Source organism: Nicrophorus vespilloides, unplaced genomic scaffold (genome assembly GCF_001412225.1).
Source record: "Nicrophorus vespilloides isolate i.1.1-1 unplaced genomic scaffold, Nicve_v1.0, whole genome shotgun sequence".
In the NCBI taxonomy this organism is placed as follows: domain Eukaryota; kingdom Metazoa; phylum Arthropoda; class Insecta; order Coleoptera; family Silphidae; genus Nicrophorus; species Nicrophorus vespilloides.
The window spans coordinates 77,594-95,974 of record NW_017097102.1 but is presented as its reverse complement, the minus strand read 5'-3'; the positions used below and the strand labels follow the sequence as shown (position 1 = coordinate 95,974).

At 31.2% G+C, this 18,381-nt stretch overlaps 4 protein-coding genes across 7 annotated transcripts; 2 read left to right on the top strand and 2 right to left on the bottom strand.

Annotated features, from left to right (window-relative positions):
• Positions 1 to 1,344: 1,344 nt before the first annotated feature.
• LOC108558935 (myotubularin-related protein 14) lies at positions 1,345 to 4,855 on the top strand. The gene is made up of 9 exons (XM_017916027.1): positions 1,345 to 1,597; positions 1,967 to 2,112; positions 2,165 to 2,409; positions 2,458 to 2,745; positions 2,958 to 3,240; positions 3,297 to 3,793; positions 3,849 to 4,019; positions 4,080 to 4,118; positions 4,180 to 4,855. Exons 1-9 carry the CDS (start codon positions 1,594 to 1,596, stop codon positions 4,325 to 4,327), a joined length of 1,821 nt encoding a protein of 606 aa, XP_017771516.1. The 5' UTR covers positions 1,345 to 1,593; the 3' UTR covers positions 4,328 to 4,855.
• On the bottom strand, positions 4,851 to 6,425 carry LOC108558936. Of its 2 annotated transcripts, none has more exons than XM_017916029.1 (6): positions 6,237 to 6,425; positions 5,870 to 6,010; positions 5,713 to 5,802; positions 5,601 to 5,657; positions 5,444 to 5,536; positions 4,851 to 5,352 (listed from the first exon to the last, which is right to left on the bottom strand). In XM_017916029.1, the coding sequence occupies exons 1-6, from the start codon at positions 6,246 to 6,248 to the stop codon at positions 5,254 to 5,256; spliced, it is 492 nt and encodes a 163-aa protein (XP_017771518.1). In that variant the 5' UTR covers positions 6,249 to 6,425; the 3' UTR covers positions 4,851 to 5,253. The 2 variants fall into 2 exon arrangements, with proteins under 2 accessions (XP_017771518.1, XP_017771517.1); XM_017916028.1 differs by having other exon boundaries at positions 5,713 to 5,811; positions 6,237 to 6,418.
• A 3,733-nt stretch (positions 6,426 to 10,158) lies between these two features.
• Positions 10,159 to 11,519, bottom strand: LOC108558917 (ras-related protein O-RAL-like). 2 transcript variants are annotated; one of them, XM_017915982.1, is made up of 4 exons: positions 11,193 to 11,519; positions 10,670 to 11,131; positions 10,440 to 10,614; positions 10,159 to 10,388 (listed from the first exon to the last, which is right to left on the bottom strand). In XM_017915982.1, exons 2-4 carry the CDS (start codon positions 11,074 to 11,076, stop codon positions 10,344 to 10,346), a joined length of 627 nt encoding a protein of 208 aa, XP_017771471.1. In that variant the 5' UTR covers positions 11,077 to 11,131; positions 11,193 to 11,519; the 3' UTR covers positions 10,159 to 10,343. The 2 variants fall into 2 exon arrangements, with proteins under 2 accessions (XP_017771471.1, XP_017771470.1); XM_017915981.1 differs by having other exon boundaries at positions 10,160 to 10,388; positions 10,670 to 11,092; positions 11,193 to 11,513.
• Positions 11,520 to 13,439: 1,920 nt separating this feature from the next.
• On the top strand, positions 13,440 to 14,650 carry LOC108558920. 2 transcript variants are annotated; one of them, XM_017915987.1, is made up of 5 exons: positions 13,440 to 13,864; positions 13,922 to 14,164; positions 14,307 to 14,398; positions 14,456 to 14,540; positions 14,598 to 14,650. In XM_017915987.1, exons 1-5 carry the CDS (start codon positions 13,673 to 13,675, stop codon positions 14,607 to 14,609), a joined length of 624 nt encoding a protein of 207 aa, XP_017771476.1. In that variant the 5' UTR covers positions 13,440 to 13,672; the 3' UTR covers positions 14,610 to 14,650. The 2 variants fall into 2 exon arrangements, with proteins under 2 accessions (XP_017771476.1, XP_017771475.1); XM_017915986.1 differs by lacking the exon at positions 14,598 to 14,650 and having other exon boundaries at positions 14,456 to 14,563.
• The last annotated feature ends 3,731 nt before the right edge of the window (positions 14,651 to 18,381 follow it).

Below are 18,381 nucleotides of genomic sequence, written 5' to 3'. Positions count from 1 at the left end.
TTTAAAGATGTAAATATTTTCTAATTGAATTTTTGTATACTAAATTTTTAACCCAAAGAAAAATCTATAAAAATGGATTTTTATAAAGAAAAAATCTGTATTACATTTCTCAATATATTCAAAAATAATAATTCCGTATGCAATACTTTGTCGAAAGACTGAGCAATATTTCTTCTCTTCTAGAGATTTATATATTACGTAAAATGTATTCTGACTTGCAGACTTTTGTACAGCTGTGGTACGAATATTAAATAAATAATATTTATGAAAATATTTGAAAGTACATAAAATAAAACATAACGTATTTATTATAAATTAACAATTATCTGTTTCTATCCGAAAATGTATTGTTTTTCAATTCCAACATTCTATTGAAATTGTAGCAAGTAAATTAGTGCCATTGTCAATTATAACTATAAATATTATATAACTGCAAAATCCATCATACGGACAACTATCCTCACATTATAGATGCATTCATGGTGGAATGGTAAAGGAGATTTGAAACTGAATATAATAGAAGGGAGTATGTTTAAGCATGTCCATAAAAAACCGTGGTTCTCAGAGTTGGGTGTAAACAGAAAAGCTGATATAGCGCTTCTGTCGACTGAGATCAGGACATACTCCCACCCCGGCGTTAGGATCGGGTGGAGAACTACGACGGACGCGCTTGACCATTATTTCTTCGAATGTATCTCAAATCGGCAGGCTACTTTAAGACTTTTAGGAATTAGAGATAAGATCTAACTACCAACATCAGTCCAGATTCTGATTGCTGCAGAGAACATAAGAGTCTACAGAGCTTTACTTTACTTCATTAAGTACACGAACATACAGATATATAATTCAAATGTTTAACACCTTTGTGCCGAACCGGAGAGTTTCAATTTTGTTTTATTCTGAATAACTAGCGCAATTTTGCAAACAGTTCCATAAGCTAAATGTGTTGTTGTGGGGAAGAAGATTTACAGGTAGGCTATGTGCTTATATATACGTTAATCCTATTGGTAAACCATGTTAAAGCATTCTATCAATAGGGACATTGCTTTGCTCGGCCAGAAAGGTTTAGCTCTAAAGTAAGTACATAAAAAGAGTACAACTGCTTTCAAATATTCAAATTGCGTCTATGTGATAATTAAGTTGCCTACTATAAATATTAATTTTGTTTTTAGCGTCTAAGTATATTCTACCTCTACATCATCTTGATTTGTATGTATTTTTAATTTGTCTGATAAAGACAAAAAGTACAAACTGCTTAAGTATATTTAGAATAATGTTTGTTAGTGGATGTTTAACTCGGTCTAGTCGACCATGGTCGACCAATTGTCGTACGAGTTCGGATGTCGACCTCATGCCGATTGTGCACGTGCTGTTTATATTGGTCAATAAACAAATTATTCATCGTAGATTAGTCGTGATTAGAAAATTATAAACAATTGATTGGGTGAGAACGTGTGGTTTTTGTTCATATGTTATTCAACCAAATAGTGGTTAATATTGTATTCCATACTGTGTTATATCGAGAGCTTCCGCTGATTCTGGAACCAAATGTGTGCAAATGTGTACAAGTAGTACAATCCATACAGAAACACGATGGGTGAGTGGTGATGGGCATTGTTGATATTCACGCCTTGCGCATTTTTCAAATTGTTACAGCTGGCATAAACGATATTTCGTGCCAACCTTAGATTCTGTTTTTTTTTTCATTCCGTGGTGATCCCATAACCATCTGCACCTTACATTTTCTCCAGATTTATTTAAATCGTTTCTCGTAATTAATATCGTATTGACAACCGGATAGATGTAGTTGAATGTAGTCTAAACCGCTATCGCTTTGGTTTTCTTTTATTTTATCTTCATAGTGATACGCGTGAACATTTTGCGTTTCGGAAATTTTACACGAACTTATTTTTACTTTTTTGTTTTTGTTTTTTTTTTCTTCTACTCTCTGGTTTTTGCACGCCAGCGTCATATTATCAGAACCAGAGAATTAATGCGAATCACATGTCGGACACTGAAGGAAGGATGAATCCCGTAAATTCTAACGATTTAAAGAACCTAATCTCAATCTTCTCAAAGAGAACTTACAAGCCCCGAGATGAAGATCCTGAGGTAACATTGCACTTTGCTTTCCTTCTAATAATAACAATATGGGCGATTTTAGGCTGAAGCTATTATGCAAAAATGCGTGGATTTAGTCCAGGTGGATTATAACCTCCTTCTAATAAACAACACCTCTGGCGAGTTAAGTGGTCATTATCCCAGCAAAATCCTGGTCATGGAATACGAGAAGAACAAAAATGCACAGATGCCTTCCACATCATCTCAGCGGCAAACTAATACCATATATGAAAATATCCTAGATGCTCCAAAGTTGAGGGAATTAATTGCTAAAGCACGAACTGCTCGGTATGTATAGTATATGATATACTAACTCACATTGAATGTTGGTTATAGTTGCAGGGCACGTTTTCCTGTACCTGTAATTTTGTACAAAGGCAAATATATTTGCCGCTCAGCTACTCTCTCTGGAGGATATGAAATTTATGGAAGGTGTGGCTATGAGTACTTATTCAGCAGTGTTGGTTATATCAATGATGGTTCCGATACAGAGGCTGTAAACCCAAATGATTGGCAGTTGTTCAGTATTGTTAGGAATTCTGATAAAAAACTGTTACGTGCATTGAATGTTGGGACAATAATAGACTTTATGGTTGAGAAGAAAAAAGTCAAGTTTGGTATGAAGTAAGTTTTCCACAAATGCTATATTCAATAATAACAATGGGAAACAGAAATAGGGTTGAAAGTATATAAAAAATTTGTTTAGCATGTTTATATACTCTATTAGTAAGTATGGGAAATGTAATATTTCAATCCCACAAAACTGCTTATTGAATATATGCATTATGATACATTATTAATGTAATAAATTGTCAGTAATTATGTTTTATTTCTAGTATATCATCGTCGGAAAAAGTTGATAAAGAAAACCGGTACAATGACTTCATGTTGATGTCCCTTCCATACCCTGGTTGTGAGTTCTTCAAAGACTATCGAGAACATAACTATCAGGGAAATACTATTGTGTTCAATTGGAAACAATCATATGTTGATGCTTCTATCTTTATACCTGATGATGGTCTAGCCTCCCAATTAAATATTGATTGGTCGAAATACACAGAATGGGATTTAGATTTAATGACCACAAATTATTTGAGACTGCTACTTAAGTATCTGCAAGTAAGTAGTGAACTATACATTTATAATTTATCGTATTTATTTATTTTTTAATTTAGGATGGTAATTCTGGACTCTTGGTCCATTGTATTAGTGGTTGGGATAGGACGCCACTATTTATATCTCTCATAAGACTGAGTTTGTGGGCTGATGGTCTGATCCATCAAAACCTCGATGCTTCTCAAATATTGTATTTCACCATCGCTTATGACTGGATGCTTTTTGGTCATCACCTGGGGGATAGACTTAACAAAGGCGAAGAGATTTTCTTCTTTTGCTTCAATTTTTTGAAGAGATTGGCTGAGGATGAATTCAGTCTACAATCACCGACCAAAGTTAGGCCAAAGGTTGAACGATCTGTGGAGAAGACGGCCACACGCACTGATTCGGAAACCAGTCTGGAACCTATAATGCTTGAACAGGACTCGCGAGGCTCAAATATTAGTTTAAATTCGATCTGCTCTTCTGTTAGCACTAAATCACAAGAGTTTCCGATGATGTTCGGGCAAACACCAGAAGAAGCCAGCATGTTGAGCGGAAATGGCAATAGTAATGGGTAACTTATGAGTAAACTGCTAGTATTCAATTATTTTGATTAATATAACTTTTAGTAACTTAAGCGACCAATGTACTTCAAATGCAAAATCTCGCACATCACCAGTGACTGTACCGACGAGACAACGCAACGACTCGACCTCATCCCTTTCCGTGGGTAGCTGGCAAGTTATTACAGGAACTGGGTCCATTAGGGAATCTAATGGATTCTCTGGTTTAAACGCAAAGTAAGTTAATTTTTGATTAATCACCCAATAATTACTTATTTTGTTTACTTTATTTTCAAGTGAGAGAGATTCCAATAATCTAGATGAGGAATTTGGATTGTGAGTAAATCTCAATATTGATATATATTCGACATAACTAACTTCCTTTTTTCGTTTGTAGCCGGAAGAAAAGACTTTTAAATGTAAGGGAACTGTTCTTGGCTGCGTACCATGCGCAAATTGGTTTTAACTACCACCTGAACGACACAACATTCTCGTCACTGATCGGCGGCTTTGCAGAGAAAGTTGGCTTCACAGTCCGTTCATAAATATCATGTGTCTTCCTTTTATTTATTTGTTTTCTAGTTTTAAGAGAATGGTGCCAACGACTTTTGTGCACGCATATATTTTTTTATAACGATATATTGTACATATTTTTTAGCGAGAGCTTGCAGGCTCACTTCGCGATTTACAAATATGCCGTTTGTTTAATATGTTCTATTTGATTTTGTGATGTTCTTTTTTTATAATTTTTAATCAGCACGGCTTCCGGGGCTTTCCTGCATGTCACGATTATTGTTAGAATGAAAAAAAAGATCTCTTGTTGATAGAATCGAGACGTGTAAGAAACCCACAACGTTCTTCAAATGTGATTCAAACAGTTCCTATACCTGGTATGGATAGTTAGAAAACGGATCCGTGCTGCATTGTTGATAATTTAGATAAATATTGCGCTCGTGCCCCTTAAAGCAAGAGTTTTATTGGATGACGAGATCTAATAATGAAAATGATCACTCTCGAATCTGAGCTTTAACCATGTTTTGTGTCCCTATTAGAATTGAACTGAATGGGAAAAAGGGGGAAGGAAGGTGAACCAAATTTATTTGCTCTCTTGAAAAGTAAATAAATTTCATAGTTGCTTTAATTATTTTGTCCATACAACAAAGTTGTCATTTGGTTTTAGGAAATATTTACGTCATACGTTTAGTTTGTAAAACATCCATATTTAATGTGATCCATAATTCTAAAGGGAAAATAAAGTTGAATGAATTTTATATATACATTTATCCACATAAATACATTTAAAGATATATTTTATATACTGTGTATATGTTTTATATATTTATACACATTTGAAAGTCAGTCATAGATGAATAGCAGAACATCTAACAACAATGCCATTGTTCCCACATATATTTGGTTAATGCTATTACTAATATTTATACCACATAATACAATTAATGCATATAGAAATTTATGCTTCTTCGTCGGAAGGGACACGAGGAGTTGCAGCAGGGTTGTACATGAAGTTTGGAGCGATCGTATGAGAGAAGACAAATCGCCTAGGTCGCCTCTGTAACCAAACAAAAATATACTCTATGTTCTGAAAAATAATTTTATTTCATTTTGATTAGTTGTAATCTATGATTTCTAAGAAAACATACGTTTGGACGTCTTATGGCCCTACCGGTGGCGTACGGATTCTCAACGAAATTCCTATTGTCCGGCGATACAAAATTCGCATCGATGATTGGAGTCTGAAACAATTAATATGAATTAGCATTGCTCGGATGATCCATGATTATTAAATAAACTATTTACCCCGTTAGAGCGTATAGGGATGTTCTGCAGTGGACGCCTCCTTCGACGACGCGGTCTCTAAAGAAAAATTAAAAAAATCATATTAAGATTAAATGAAACTTAGACTTGTTACTTCTGCGGGCGGCATCGGACGTCCTTCATCGCTGGAGATGACGACGACGCTCTCGAAAGAATTAAGTGGTTCGTCAGAGCGGGACGTCTGCTGTAAATTCTTTACAAGTTAAAACAATGATTAGAATGGATTGCTTCAACAAGATACGGTTACTTACATTAGTTGGAGTCTGCGGCGGTGGCAGTGTTTCGCGGTTATTAATTTGACTCATAGCTTCGGTGATGTCGTTGGGGTTGGTCTGGATGGAAACGTCGACCTGCTCAACCATCGTCTGGTTGCCGAAGTCACCCGTTGTTACCTAGAACAGTTTCAAGGTTCCCAATGTTTATGTTATGACTAGGGCCAATTGGATTACAGTTGGATTAAAATTTTCTTCATCTATTTGGAACCGGAAGCCCTGCTATGGAGATTCCTTAAAGGGCTTTCGGTTCTTGGAGTATATGCCCTCTCTGCATAATTAATATTGGTCATATAATCAGTTTGTTATCAGTATATGGTATGAATTTGCTGACAGCCGTACATACCTGATTCTCCATTGTCGGAGTGTGTCACTTATGTGAAGGCTCGACTAGTAATGAACGGGACTATAAATCCCGCAGACTCCCTGGAGCTGACCGGGGGCGGTAACAGCAGTTGCAGTGGTGGTGGTTGTGGCGGCGACTGCGGAGGTTGCAGGAGCGGAGCGGAGCCGTACGTTAGGGTGAAATTCCCGCCAAATTGCTGTTCTCAGCTCGATCGATCCGTTGCATGTATTATTTCTTTTTCAATGTTTCGTGCACCGCTGTATTTTGTTGCAGGAATATATATATATATAGTCTGGAATATTGATTTATATTAACAACATATATACATTCTTCCTTGTTTCCATCAAACTCGCAAATAATATTGTATGCATTTCATTCATGTTCAACAAGTAACGTCTCAATGTTTTTTTTATTAGACAACTTAGCTAAAATGATTACGGAAATTTATAAAGTCGCAAACTGATTGAACATCAACTTTATTAGTTACTGAAAATTTAATAACGGTTCAAAAATGTTTTCTTCATTATTCGGTTTCTTTCATGTATGCTCCATGTAAAAGTATATTTATAGACATTTCATTTTAATCACTTTAAAAAATATGACTGTGGATAGAAAGAATTTTTATTTTGCGATAAAAAAAAACTTTGATGGTAGTGTGTTGGTGCTAAAATGTATACATGTTTATATGATGTTCGACTGGATTTTAAATTTTAACTAATTTAAATTATTTTTTTTTTTTTCGATTTTAAAATGTAAATTTTAAGCGGAACCGAACCGAAACTGAACCGAAACCGAATCTGGAACGATAAACATTTATGTGGAACGTAATCGTAAACCGGAACGAAAATAGTGAAAGCTGGAAACTTCAACACTCCGCGATTTTTAGTTATTTATGTAGAATAATGGATTTTTTGTTTTATACAATGTTTAATAAAAGTAATCTTTACTATAATAGTCACAGCATATCAACAACTAAAATTTAAAAGATATTCAAATTTGTAATTTGTTTCTGCCCTAGAATTATTGAAATTAATGGTAATATTCCATATTTTACAATAAAGACCTATGATTAATAATACTTTGTAACAGTTAATATTTTTTGTTTGTCTGTTATTATTCTATATTATGTTGACTTATGAAGACTGCAGAGGCTGTCCTAAATGGGCCAATAAAAGTTATTATTGTTTTCAAATTTTTAACGCCTATAAAATATATCAATTCCATAATTGTCAAAATTGGAAACTGTTTTTATTTTAAATTTACCTAACTTTCAACATCACCAAGCGTTATTAGTTAACAACATCTAAGATTGAAGCCAAATCAACTTTAGTTAACAGAGCGGTATTTATTCTCAACCTTGGTAAAAGCCTAACATGAATGATTCAACTCCAGATTTCCGGTTCATACGAGTCTAATTGCAGCAGAAAGTAAACCAATTCCAGAATCTACTGTGGACCATGTATTTTGTTATTTCTATCTTAAAATCATTGAATTACTGTTACCATTCTGAATAATCAATTATTTAGCATTTATATTAGTATCTTTTCCTGAATTTAAAGATCTTTGATTTTATTTATTATTATGTTTTATTCTTTCTTCTCTTTTCTCTTAATGATTGTTATCCTGCAAGGTTCTACTAGACCAGGCTATTCTAATAGCTAATCTTCTAATCACTCTCTCTAAAATTCCATTCAGCAACAAGCTTTTTATATAGTTCTTTGCTCCAGAAAGGTGGCTACCACTGCTATAGATGTTAGAATTATGTGGGAAGGGCGTCGCTAAGATTGCCGTGTGAAAGCATTGGGATAAGTGTGATAGGATAACAAAAGTTAGTGGAACGCACCAATGGCGTAAGAGGACGATTGTCTCTTATAACTTCCCTCCTCTTGCTTTATCATAGGTTACAAAAAGGGAAGAGATTAGCTTTACTTTTATACCTGGTTCTTTCTCAATGGATATCAACTATACAAATGTAAGTGAGTAAGTCTCACAATACCGGATTCCGGTGTAATAAAACTGGTATTAATGTAATAGTGTTAATTGTATATGTTTTTACAGTCATACTTACATCCGTTACTCGTGCGTTATTTTGTAAAATATTTACTCGCGTGGCGTCTGAGAAACTCTGTTGTATATAATTAATTACTAAATTAATATACATATATAATTGGTTAGATTGAAGAAAAAATAATTATTTAAAAAAAATAGAAATATACGTTATTTAAAAATTGTCTTATTTATTACAGAAAAGTTAGGTAAGTTTTTGAAATTATTCAAATTACATGTTACATCATTAACAAAAACATAATAAAATTAACCGCTAGTTCAAACGATTTACTAGGATTGTTCACCTATGAGAATATGTATCAAACAATTTTGATTTTTAACTAATAAAACAAAAAGTTTTCATAGCTGACTGACATCCTGATAAATCTTTTATTTAGCTGCAAATTTAACAAATATTATGAATAAGTTATCAAAAATATTAATTTGAAACAATTTTCATCTACTTAAATGCGGTTATCAGTTAGAATTATAAGAAGTATAGTGTTAATTGAACGATATACTGTCGAAGGAAAATTTACAGTTTTCCCCCTCAGGGAGGGATGACTTGGAACCGCTACCTCGCTATATTTGAGAAGCTTTCTGTATCCAGCATCCTGGACTACTTCAATCATCGCATTCAAGTGAGACCGACTGATGTAGCTGTGCCACCAAAGCTTTTTCATTGTCAAGCAGTGGCGTAGTCGACATTTCAATAAACGTCTCAGTTTTAATTTTATATATTAAAACTGTTTTAACCCTTTAATATCAAGACTGTTTAAGAAGAATCAATATATATAACAATTTAACAAAATTTAACCTTAAAATGGCATTAACATATACACTCTTGTTTAGGGGTGGTTTAATCATTCTGTTGAACGGAGACCGACCGATAATGCTCTACAATAAAAGCTATTTTATTTAAATGCAGTGGTGTACCGAACTTTTTCAGTCATCAAATATTTAATATAATCTATAATTACGTAATTCTTCATAATATATTTATTAAGTTATAGACGTTGTTCTATATATTTCTATGAGTTGCTTAAGCTTTTCTGTATCTACTTTATACTAAAAATGTAATGAAGTTATAACAAATAAAATAAAAAATAATACATTTTATATTTGGTGTAAATATTGTCATAATTTTCTTATAACATAGATTTTTGTATTGCAAATAATTGATATGAATGAATATTTATTTCAATATATTATTTAAATATTGAATCAAATTATTTTATGTTATAAATCAAAATAACTACATATTTATAATTACAATTATTATGAACTGTTGCTACTCATTTCTGTCTTCTTTTATTGTGATATTACTGAATGATGAGTATAATACAATTAACTTTATTTTTATATTTCCGGGCGGATATTCTGTAGTCAGTAGCACTTTCCATAGTTTTTTGTATTCATCTTGCTTAGCTAGATGAGATAGGAATAGCTCCATAGCAAAATTAGTTAGTTTCTGGAATAAATACCATTTTACATCCCCTATCTTCGCTATCAATTTTTGTATCTTAAAAGTTTGCCGGAAACTCTAATTTGTCTCAACTCGCTACTTAAAAAAAATCCCGAGCGATTTATGGGCCCGAGTAATATCTAGCAAGGGGAGACAAAATTTTATAGTTCCGCCACAGTCAAGAATATATAAATAGTTTTAAGTTAATACTTATCAGGATAGATATGGGAAAAACTGATTCATTTCGTTTAAAAAAATAAATGTTTTATTTTTGTCATAAAAATATAAATAAATAAATAGTTAAAAAATAAATAAATTCAAATATTCAATATACAGATACACTAAATCGAATAATTTATTCAATAAAAATTCCTCAGACCATATATCAATAACAAAGATTACTGAAAGGTAAAAGGTAGAAAATAAGTTTGTCATCCAAGAATATTTTTGGTTGTAAATATATAAGTAATACTTTTATCAAAAAAAACGATGCAAATACCAAATGTTGCATGAGACTGCCCTTCATTTAAATTGGGAAGAATAATGGGAGTAATAAATAAAATTCCTGAGGTACAAAAATGATAATTGGTTCCAACTTAATACTTCTGTATCTTAACCAATCGGAGTAAATCGTAGAAAGCCTGCAAATATTAAAAATTACTTAATTGAAAGATGTGTTTAGTAAGATGTACCTCGTCGACGTTGTCTCGAGTCTTAGCAGAAGTCTCAAAATATCTGCAACCCCACTTGAGAGCGAGTTGTTGAGCTTCGTCGCACGACACCTTTCTCTCGCTAGGAACATCGCTCTTGTTTCCAACGAGAATTAATGGGATATCAACAGACTCGCGGACCTTCAACAACTCCTTCCTAATAAAAACAAATATTTCTTAATCTGAATGCATGTGCGTTAATTACAAATTACCTGTACTCTTGAATGGACTTGAAGCTTGCTACGTTATTTAAACCAAACATCATGATGAAGCCTTCACCGTTACGGAAGTAGGCGCTGCGAGTGGCTGGACTGTCGTCGGCGCCGAGTGTATCAAGCACTTGAATCTGAATGGCTTCTCCATCCAAGTCATAGCATTTGGAGTATGTGTCTGTCTTGTTTGGATCGTAGCAATCGACGTATTCGTCGTAGAAGAATCGCAGATTGAAAGCAGACTTGCCTATACCTTGGTCACCAACTAGCACAATGTGATAGCTGGGGCGCGGTGGCTCCGGTACGTACTCGTCCTCTTCCTCCTCGTCAACGATATTGCCGGCGCCGGTATCATCAATCGCATCATCCTGAGCGATTTCGTTGTCCTCTTGATTTGCCTCGGTCATCTTGGGAGCGGCGAGTCTGATGAACAGATGTATACTGAATAAGTATCGATTGGATCTGACAAAGTGTATTAGTATTGTGTATCAACAAATGTTGATGAGTGTAGTTCTCAAATTACCTGTGCAGATTTTGCGATTTGTTGACGACTATTCACTTGTATCCAATTATCAATCTGCACATGTGCTAGATTATTGATGAAACTTTATAAGAGTTTAAAAATTTCAGAGAAGAATATTTATTAAACTGGTAAATACTCTTTTTGTGAATTTATCAGCGACTAGCAATATGCAACTTATGCAACATTACACATAATTTAAGCTATGACATCCCGTGCGCTCAATCAGAAACGCGCAAAAACTGTAACAGCACCATCTCGGGGGAAATAGATTTCATCATTTTTAAACTTGTTTACTTGTTGAACTTAAAATGATCACAACATAAATCAAACTTTCAACTATGTCGTGGAAACAGAAGGAAAGCATTCATTTTCTTCTCTTAGAAAAGAGACAGGTTAACTTAGAGACTCATATTATTAATATATCACTTATATCCAACATTACTTCAATGAGTATTTTCTTAAGAAAGATCAAATTAAGCGTCTAGTGTTTTGCCTTCAATGTTTGAATTTTGAAAAGGTCACAATTTATGAAGACATGTTAAAATATCAAACTGGTATTAGAGCAATTATGCAGTGACACAAATACTGTTTTGGTTTATCTTTAATTTGGTTATTAAATTTAATTAAAAAATGTATATTATATGAATATTATTTAAAAATATATACTTATCTTACTTATCATGGTTAAATTCCGTATTACTTACTTACAAATAGATTAAAATAAACAAAATACATACTTATACTTTTCAAAGAAACAAATGTAACAAAAAAGATAGTACATCTTCCAAAAATATTACTTTGTATTAAAGAAATTATCAATTTTTCTTTACAATTATTACAAATATGTATGTCCAACTCATTAATATTCACGATAGAGCTATTTTCCCTCTTCATGATTATATTAATTTCCTGACAATCTTTGTATAAAAACTTTAAAAATGTATACTCATTTATCTTAGAAATTCAATGTAGTTGTATTTCAAATTATGATAGGTAAAGTCATTCTCAAGAGTTCTCATGTGCCCATACGTTAAATCGTTATGGTGCTAAAGGTAGAAAGTCGCTCGATGTTGGTTATTTATCGCGCAAGATATGTAAAATAGATGCGCGTACATCGCGTATGTTGGATATAAATGAATGCAACTCCTTTCAGTGACGATATTGGTGATTAAAAATAATCATTATATGCCTCTAATGATAATATAATTTTTAATAATAATCGGCTACAGATACTCAATATTTTTAAGGCGGTTTTATAGGCAGGTTTTTCGTTATTAACAATTGCTGTTTTGTTTACATTTTTTTTTGCTTTTCACATCTATGGTTATTTTTATTCTTTGGCATTTTATTCGGAGACATGCAAGTGTTATTAAATTTTGCACAAAAAAAACACAAATAACACAAGTTTGGAAAATTTTTAATCACAATAAATACTAAGATGCAACTATATTTGTTTATATAGAAAAGCGTACAATAATAATAATAATAATAGTTGGACACCATACATTTGTGTTTTGCATTTACAGCAAACACAAATTATATTTGCAAAGTATAGTCCAATTGAAACAAAGATGACAAAGAAAATCGAAGATGGTTAATATATTCAAAAATACACTTTATATGTGTATTATTGTTGTATTATTCACAATAAACCTTAAAATTAAGAAATATTGTAAATTAAAATAAATTTATTGTTATTAATAATAAATAATCAAGCCCTGGAATTTATTTTAATATATTGTCGTGGCTGACCAATTTATTGTCATCTATTGTATAATTAATATATATATTTGTTAGGTCTACCACTTTCCTCTTAATTATCATACAAATCATATTTAACGTATTCATCAAGTATACAAACGGATACGTGATTATTTAGAATAACTTGTGGAATATGCCGAAGGACGGTTACACATTAAATCGTATAGTTGCGTCTATTTTATCACCACTTAACAGCCTTTTTCCGCCCCTAAATATTTGTGCATGATCATAAAACTTAGATAAAGAAACCGTTGTATTTGCATTTAATATTCATAATCCCCTCTAAGACTCCACAACGACATAACTACGAGATAATCCACAGTGTCCAGAGATCTCTTAATCCCGGGACACGACAATATTATTAATTTAGTTTTTATGTTATATTATAATTATTGCCCAATAAATTGTTATTATTATAATAATAATTATAAAATATTTTTTGAGTATTTGTCACAGAGTTGACCTTCGCCCTTAAAACATTATCATTATGATTGATTTCGGATTATAGAGACAAACAAAAAACTTGATTAGCTAAAATTTGTCATAATGCTATTAACCAAGTGATGGCGCTAGTTTTCTTTAGTGTTTTGTTTTAATATTAAAGTTTTGAAATTGCAGTACTAGACTTTGTTTGTTTTATAACGTCTATAGTCGACCGTATTTCTGATAGTTAACAGTGAACAAACCTATTGATAAAGCACTGACTAAATTCTAGCAATATGGAATATCACGTGAAGAAATTAGAACTAGAATTTAATAATCTATCTATAAATAATATTAGTGATAGAGAAATTGAAGGACAATTTTTGTTCTCAGATGAAGACTTACAAATTTTGGTAAGAAATATTGAATATTTTAAAGAAGATTCTTTATCATCATGGACTCGTTCCCAAATTATAGACTGGAAAAAGGTAAATAAATTATTTTTAAATATTAGTATTTTTTAATTTAAAAAAATATTTTTATAGGTAGCCTTTAATGAATATACAGCAGAGCAATGCATGGCGGCTTGGGAATCCTTAATAAAAAAGCAGAGGCATTGTAGAATTATAAGTGAAATAGATCCTGATATTAAAGAACAGACAATGGAGCCAATTTCTGTATCCAGCAAGTTTGTTCATAAAAATGGGAATAAGAGAAATCTAGCGAAGCTAGTCAATTCATTTGTTTCTAGAGATAAGAAACAAATATATAAATCTACGTTAAGAGTTGTAAGCAACATTACTAATTATCCTTTTTATTGTGATAGTTTTTTTGGCAATATCAATATTACTTAACTTTAAATATGTATGTCCTGCCAATTAATACACCGCTATCAGAAATACTATCTTAGATAACTAAACTTTATTTCAGCCTAATGCCAAACATAGTAGCTGCAAAAAATCATTAACATTTTGTAAAAGGGAAATGAAGTTTAAGAATAAAACCAAAAATCTCTGCAATAAGTATAAAATTTAAGGGTCTAACATTAATGTCATATAGATTTGATTTGTTTCTTTTAGGCCTAAATATACTATAACACAAAGACTTTTGGAATATTTACAAGAAGTAAAAAGTCTCTATAATATGCATGGAATTGACGTGCTTGTAATATACAAACATTACTAAAATTGAACACATTTAATAATTTTTTATTATTTTTAGGGAGAACACTAATCAAGAATGAATCTGAGAATTATAACAAAGCTTAGCTGGAGAATATTTAATTTTAGTTATTTTGAATTAAGTTTTATTTATCTTTTTACCTATGAAAAGATAAAATTAGGGATAAAATGTTTAATAATACTGATGAAAAGACCAAAGTCCATAGCGTTATTTTTATGATAAAATTATTGTTTTTTTAGAATTTATTTTTGTTTATTGTTTTTATATTGAATTTTATTTATGTTAGCCTGTTCATCAACTGAGTATTATTAATTAAACTGTATTTTTTCTTCAAATATATTACTTTTTTTCAATTATGTTTATTATTTATTTGTTTTCGTTGTTGCCAATAAATTGATATTATTATTATTTTTGTTCCCAGTAAACTGAAAATATAACATTAATTTTGAAAAAGTAAAGAACTTAATTAGTTACCTCCAATCATAGAACCTAAGACCATCTACAGGGAAAACCAAAACAAATCTTTTCTATAAGAAATGTTAGTTATGCTTCTCGACTTTACTTGTAATTCTATAGAAAGGGTGAAAGAAATAAAATATTTAGGTGTGGCAAAAAAGTGTGAAGCCAACTACCATGCTCATTTTTTATAAAGAATTTATATGTTCAAAATTGGATTACGCCTCCTTTATATACTCGTTCTGTGGGAAGTCAAGAGTAAATGTGTTGGAAAGAATACAAAATAAAGCCACTAGAGAGGCGTTGGGTTTATTTCTTTCATGCCCAATTAATAACTTACCTGAGGCGGGAGTGGTTTTCCTCAAAATCGGATGGAAAAGCTCCACCCAAATATATTTATATGTAAACTAATGGCATTGGAAGATAGCACTCCCCTCAGAGCAATCCACACTCCTCCTTCTATTTTGGGTCGAGACCTTTTTAGCCAAGGAAAGGTATACCACACCTCATCGACTAAATGTTGAGGAGAGCGGTCGCGGTCTGTTTTCGAATTTTCACAAACAATAGAGAGAGAAAGGTTTTTTACAACTTATTTTATTTTTATTTAATTATATAAAATTTAAAGAATATATTAAAAAGAATCTCACAAAACAATACTTAAATAGTTAAAGTATAGAAAACTATAAAACTTTCAATGGTATTTAATTTTTAGCATTAAATAATGAATCGAAATATTGAGACCTTCTGTTTGTACCCTTTTTTAGACAGGACGAATTTAGTAGGTTTTTAAAGATATTTATGAACTGATTTTTCCATATCATTTTTTAAAACTATGGCTTGATATGATAAGAAACTTATGTACATGTAGACTGGAATCACATAATAATGTTCTGGCGATTAACCTGCTTAACAACATTAAACTAACAAATATGTTTTGATTTTCTTAATGTTAATAATTATAATAACAATGGTAAACATCCAAAGTTTAGTCATTATGTCATCTGCGATCAGACTTATTTATTGTTCACATGGAATAGATAATTTATTTTTGCATTAGTTTTATTTCTTCAAAAATATAATTACAATGGAATGTATTTTTAGTAGTATAGTGAAACAATTTTCCCCACATAAACTAATTTTTCTTACAATTTATTTTGGTCGTTAAACGAGGTTCCACTGTATATACGTGTTCGGTTGAACTTTAGGTTGTGTTTAAATTATTCTCACGCGTTTTCTTGTGCGCATGCAATAAAGTTGCGCGCGTCACATAAGCTTGAAACCAAAGAATCCCACTCAATCCCACTCCTTTCAGTAAGAATATAACGTTTTGATTTTTTGTGTATTCAATTGTATCTGAAGTATTGAAAGAACATACATAATCAGCTATATTAACCAAGTGTTGGAGCTGCGTTTCACTAGTGTTTTGTTTGTAATGAGAAAGTTTTGATATTACTGTACTAAACTCTGTACAGCTCTGTATTAATTTCAGTGATTTCAGTCAATTTCATTTTTCTAACGGTTGTTGTCACTCTCATGTCCATCAAGCTTTTAAATAATGCAGTTCTGTGAGGATAAACGATTATCAGTACCTAAGAATATAGTCAATAAAAAGAAGTCAGATGCATTTATGAAGAAAATCGAAAATGAAATGGTGAATGAATTGCGTAATTTGCACTCTAAAAATATGAGTGTTGAAGCAATTGAGAGACACACAATGATACCATTCAAGGACTTACATCATCTGATCAAAGTTATCGAACAAGAATTGCCTAAAGAAGATATTTCATCTTTATCTACTCAAACTGATATTATAGATTGGTGTAAGGTAAATAAATTCTTATAGGAAACAATTCTTTTGAAATATTTATTGATTTGTCTATTTATTTTTGTTTACTTCTGTATTACTGTTGTAACTAAAGTTTTTTTATTTTGGAAACATTACAGGTATCCTTTAATGAATATTCACCTGAGCAATGTAGGAAGACCTGGGAAATCATAATGAAGAAACAGAGACGTTATAGAACTATACAAGAAATAGTTGCAGATGTTAAAGCACAGATGGAAACTAAATCAATTTCTGGATGCAGCAACACATTTGCTAAGAATGACCAGAAGAGAAAACATAAGTCTACGGTGAGAGTTGTAAGCACAATCACTATTTAAGTTTATATATTTGTCTTGATTTTTCTGTATACGATAATGATGTGTTGACATTGCTAATCAGAATTAACTGATTTTTACTTATTGATACTTTATTTCAGAATAATGCCAAAGATAGAAAGTTGAGATGTTCATTACCATTTACTGAACGGGAATTGGAGATTCAGAAAAAAAGCAAAATGGTCTCTAAAAGGTATAATACACTGTTTTTTTTATAAATGTTTTCTGTATATTTTCTTTGTCTCTTTCAGATTTAACTGTTCTACAACAGGATAAGGATAGGATGATAGACAAACTTTTGCGGATAAGGTCCAACAGTTAGGAGTTATACAAATCCTATAATGTGTAATGAGTTCAATCATTTTAGAAATATTTGTTTAATAATTATGCTTTGTTTTTTTTTAGTATAAGAAATAACATATGAGACTGACTATGTACCTTTTTTAAATTTAGTTTAATATATTTGTTATTTTGTGTAAAGTTTGAATGTTATCAGTTTAATGAATTATATTATTATTATTTGTTTAGTTTATGAAATGAGCAATATGAGACTGACTGCATATATCGTTTTTTACATTTATAGTTTAATATATATATTGTTTCTTGCTATTTTGTGTAAAGTTTGAATGAGTTTAGTGAATTATATTATTATTATTTATTATGTTTTTTTAACTAGGAAAAAACTTTTAAATGTGTAATGAGTTACATGATACACTTATTTAAGAATTATGTTTTTGTTTATTAAAAAAAATATATGAAATGAGGAGCAATATGAGATTGACTGCATATATCTTTTTTTAATTTATAGTTGAATATTTATATATATTGTTTTTTCTATTTTGTGTAAAGTTTCAATGTTATAAATTTAATGAATTATATTATTATTTGTTATTTTTTATCTAGGAAAAAACTTAAATGTTTTACAAAGATCTTTAAATATATTTAATAATATAAATATTATTTGTTACCTTTTGAATATTCATATATGTAACAGCACCCTAACGATGCCAAACGCCTGCGAACAACTGCCAGAGAACATTATTTTCTCATTTTTGCTTGTTATATATAAAATTAAAGTACGAGTTTATATGCTCCTTCATTTTTATAGATATTTCATAATTATTGCAATTGTATATGCAGGTAGACATGTTCTTTGTCCAAAGTTAGGTCAAGTCTTTAGTCCAGAGTTTGGTAACCTTTTTGATGC

Excerpts from the sequence above, each read along its gene's own strand:
- LOC108558920 (XM_017915986.1), top strand. The coding sequence starts at position 13,673 with ATGGAATATCACGTGAAGAAATTAGAACTAGAATTTAATAATCTATCT. Across the intron at positions 13,865-13,921 it reads AAATTATAGACTGGAAAAAG|GTAGCCTTTAATGAATATAC; the intron begins GTAAATAAATTA and ends ATATTTTTATAG. Across the intron at positions 14,399-14,455 it reads ACCAAAAATCTCTGCAATAA|GCCTAAATATACTATAACAC; the intron begins GTATAAAATTTA and ends TGTTTCTTTTAG.
- LOC108558936 (XM_017916028.1), bottom strand. Across the intron at positions 5,812-5,869 it reads CGCCGCAGACTCCAACTAAT|AATTTACAGCAGACGTCCCG; the intron begins GTAAGTAACCGT and ends TAACTTGTAAAG. Across the intron at positions 5,658-5,712 it reads GTCCGATGCCGCCCGCAGAA|AGACCGCGTCGTCGAAGGAG; the intron begins GTAACAAGTCTA and ends ATTTTTCTTTAG.
- LOC108558935 (XM_017916027.1), top strand. Across the intron at positions 2,746-2,957 it reads AAAGTCAAGTTTGGTATGAA|TATATCATCGTCGGAAAAAG; the intron begins GTAAGTTTTCCA and ends TTTTATTTCTAG. Across the intron at positions 4,119-4,179 it reads CTAGATGAGGAATTTGGATT|CCGGAAGAAAAGACTTTTAA; the intron begins GTGAGTAAATCT and ends TTTCGTTTGTAG.
- LOC108558917 (XM_017915982.1), bottom strand. The coding sequence starts at position 11,076 with ATGACCGAGGCAAATCAAGAGGACAACGAAATCGCTCAGGATGATGCG. Across the intron at positions 10,615-10,669 it reads AAGTCCATTCAAGAGTACAG|GAAGGAGTTGTTGAAGGTCC; the intron begins GTAATTTGTAAT and ends TGTTTTTATTAG. Across the intron at positions 10,389-10,439 it reads CTCGAGACAACGTCGACGAG|GCTTTCTACGATTTACTCCG; the intron begins GTACATCTTACT and ends TAATATTTGCAG.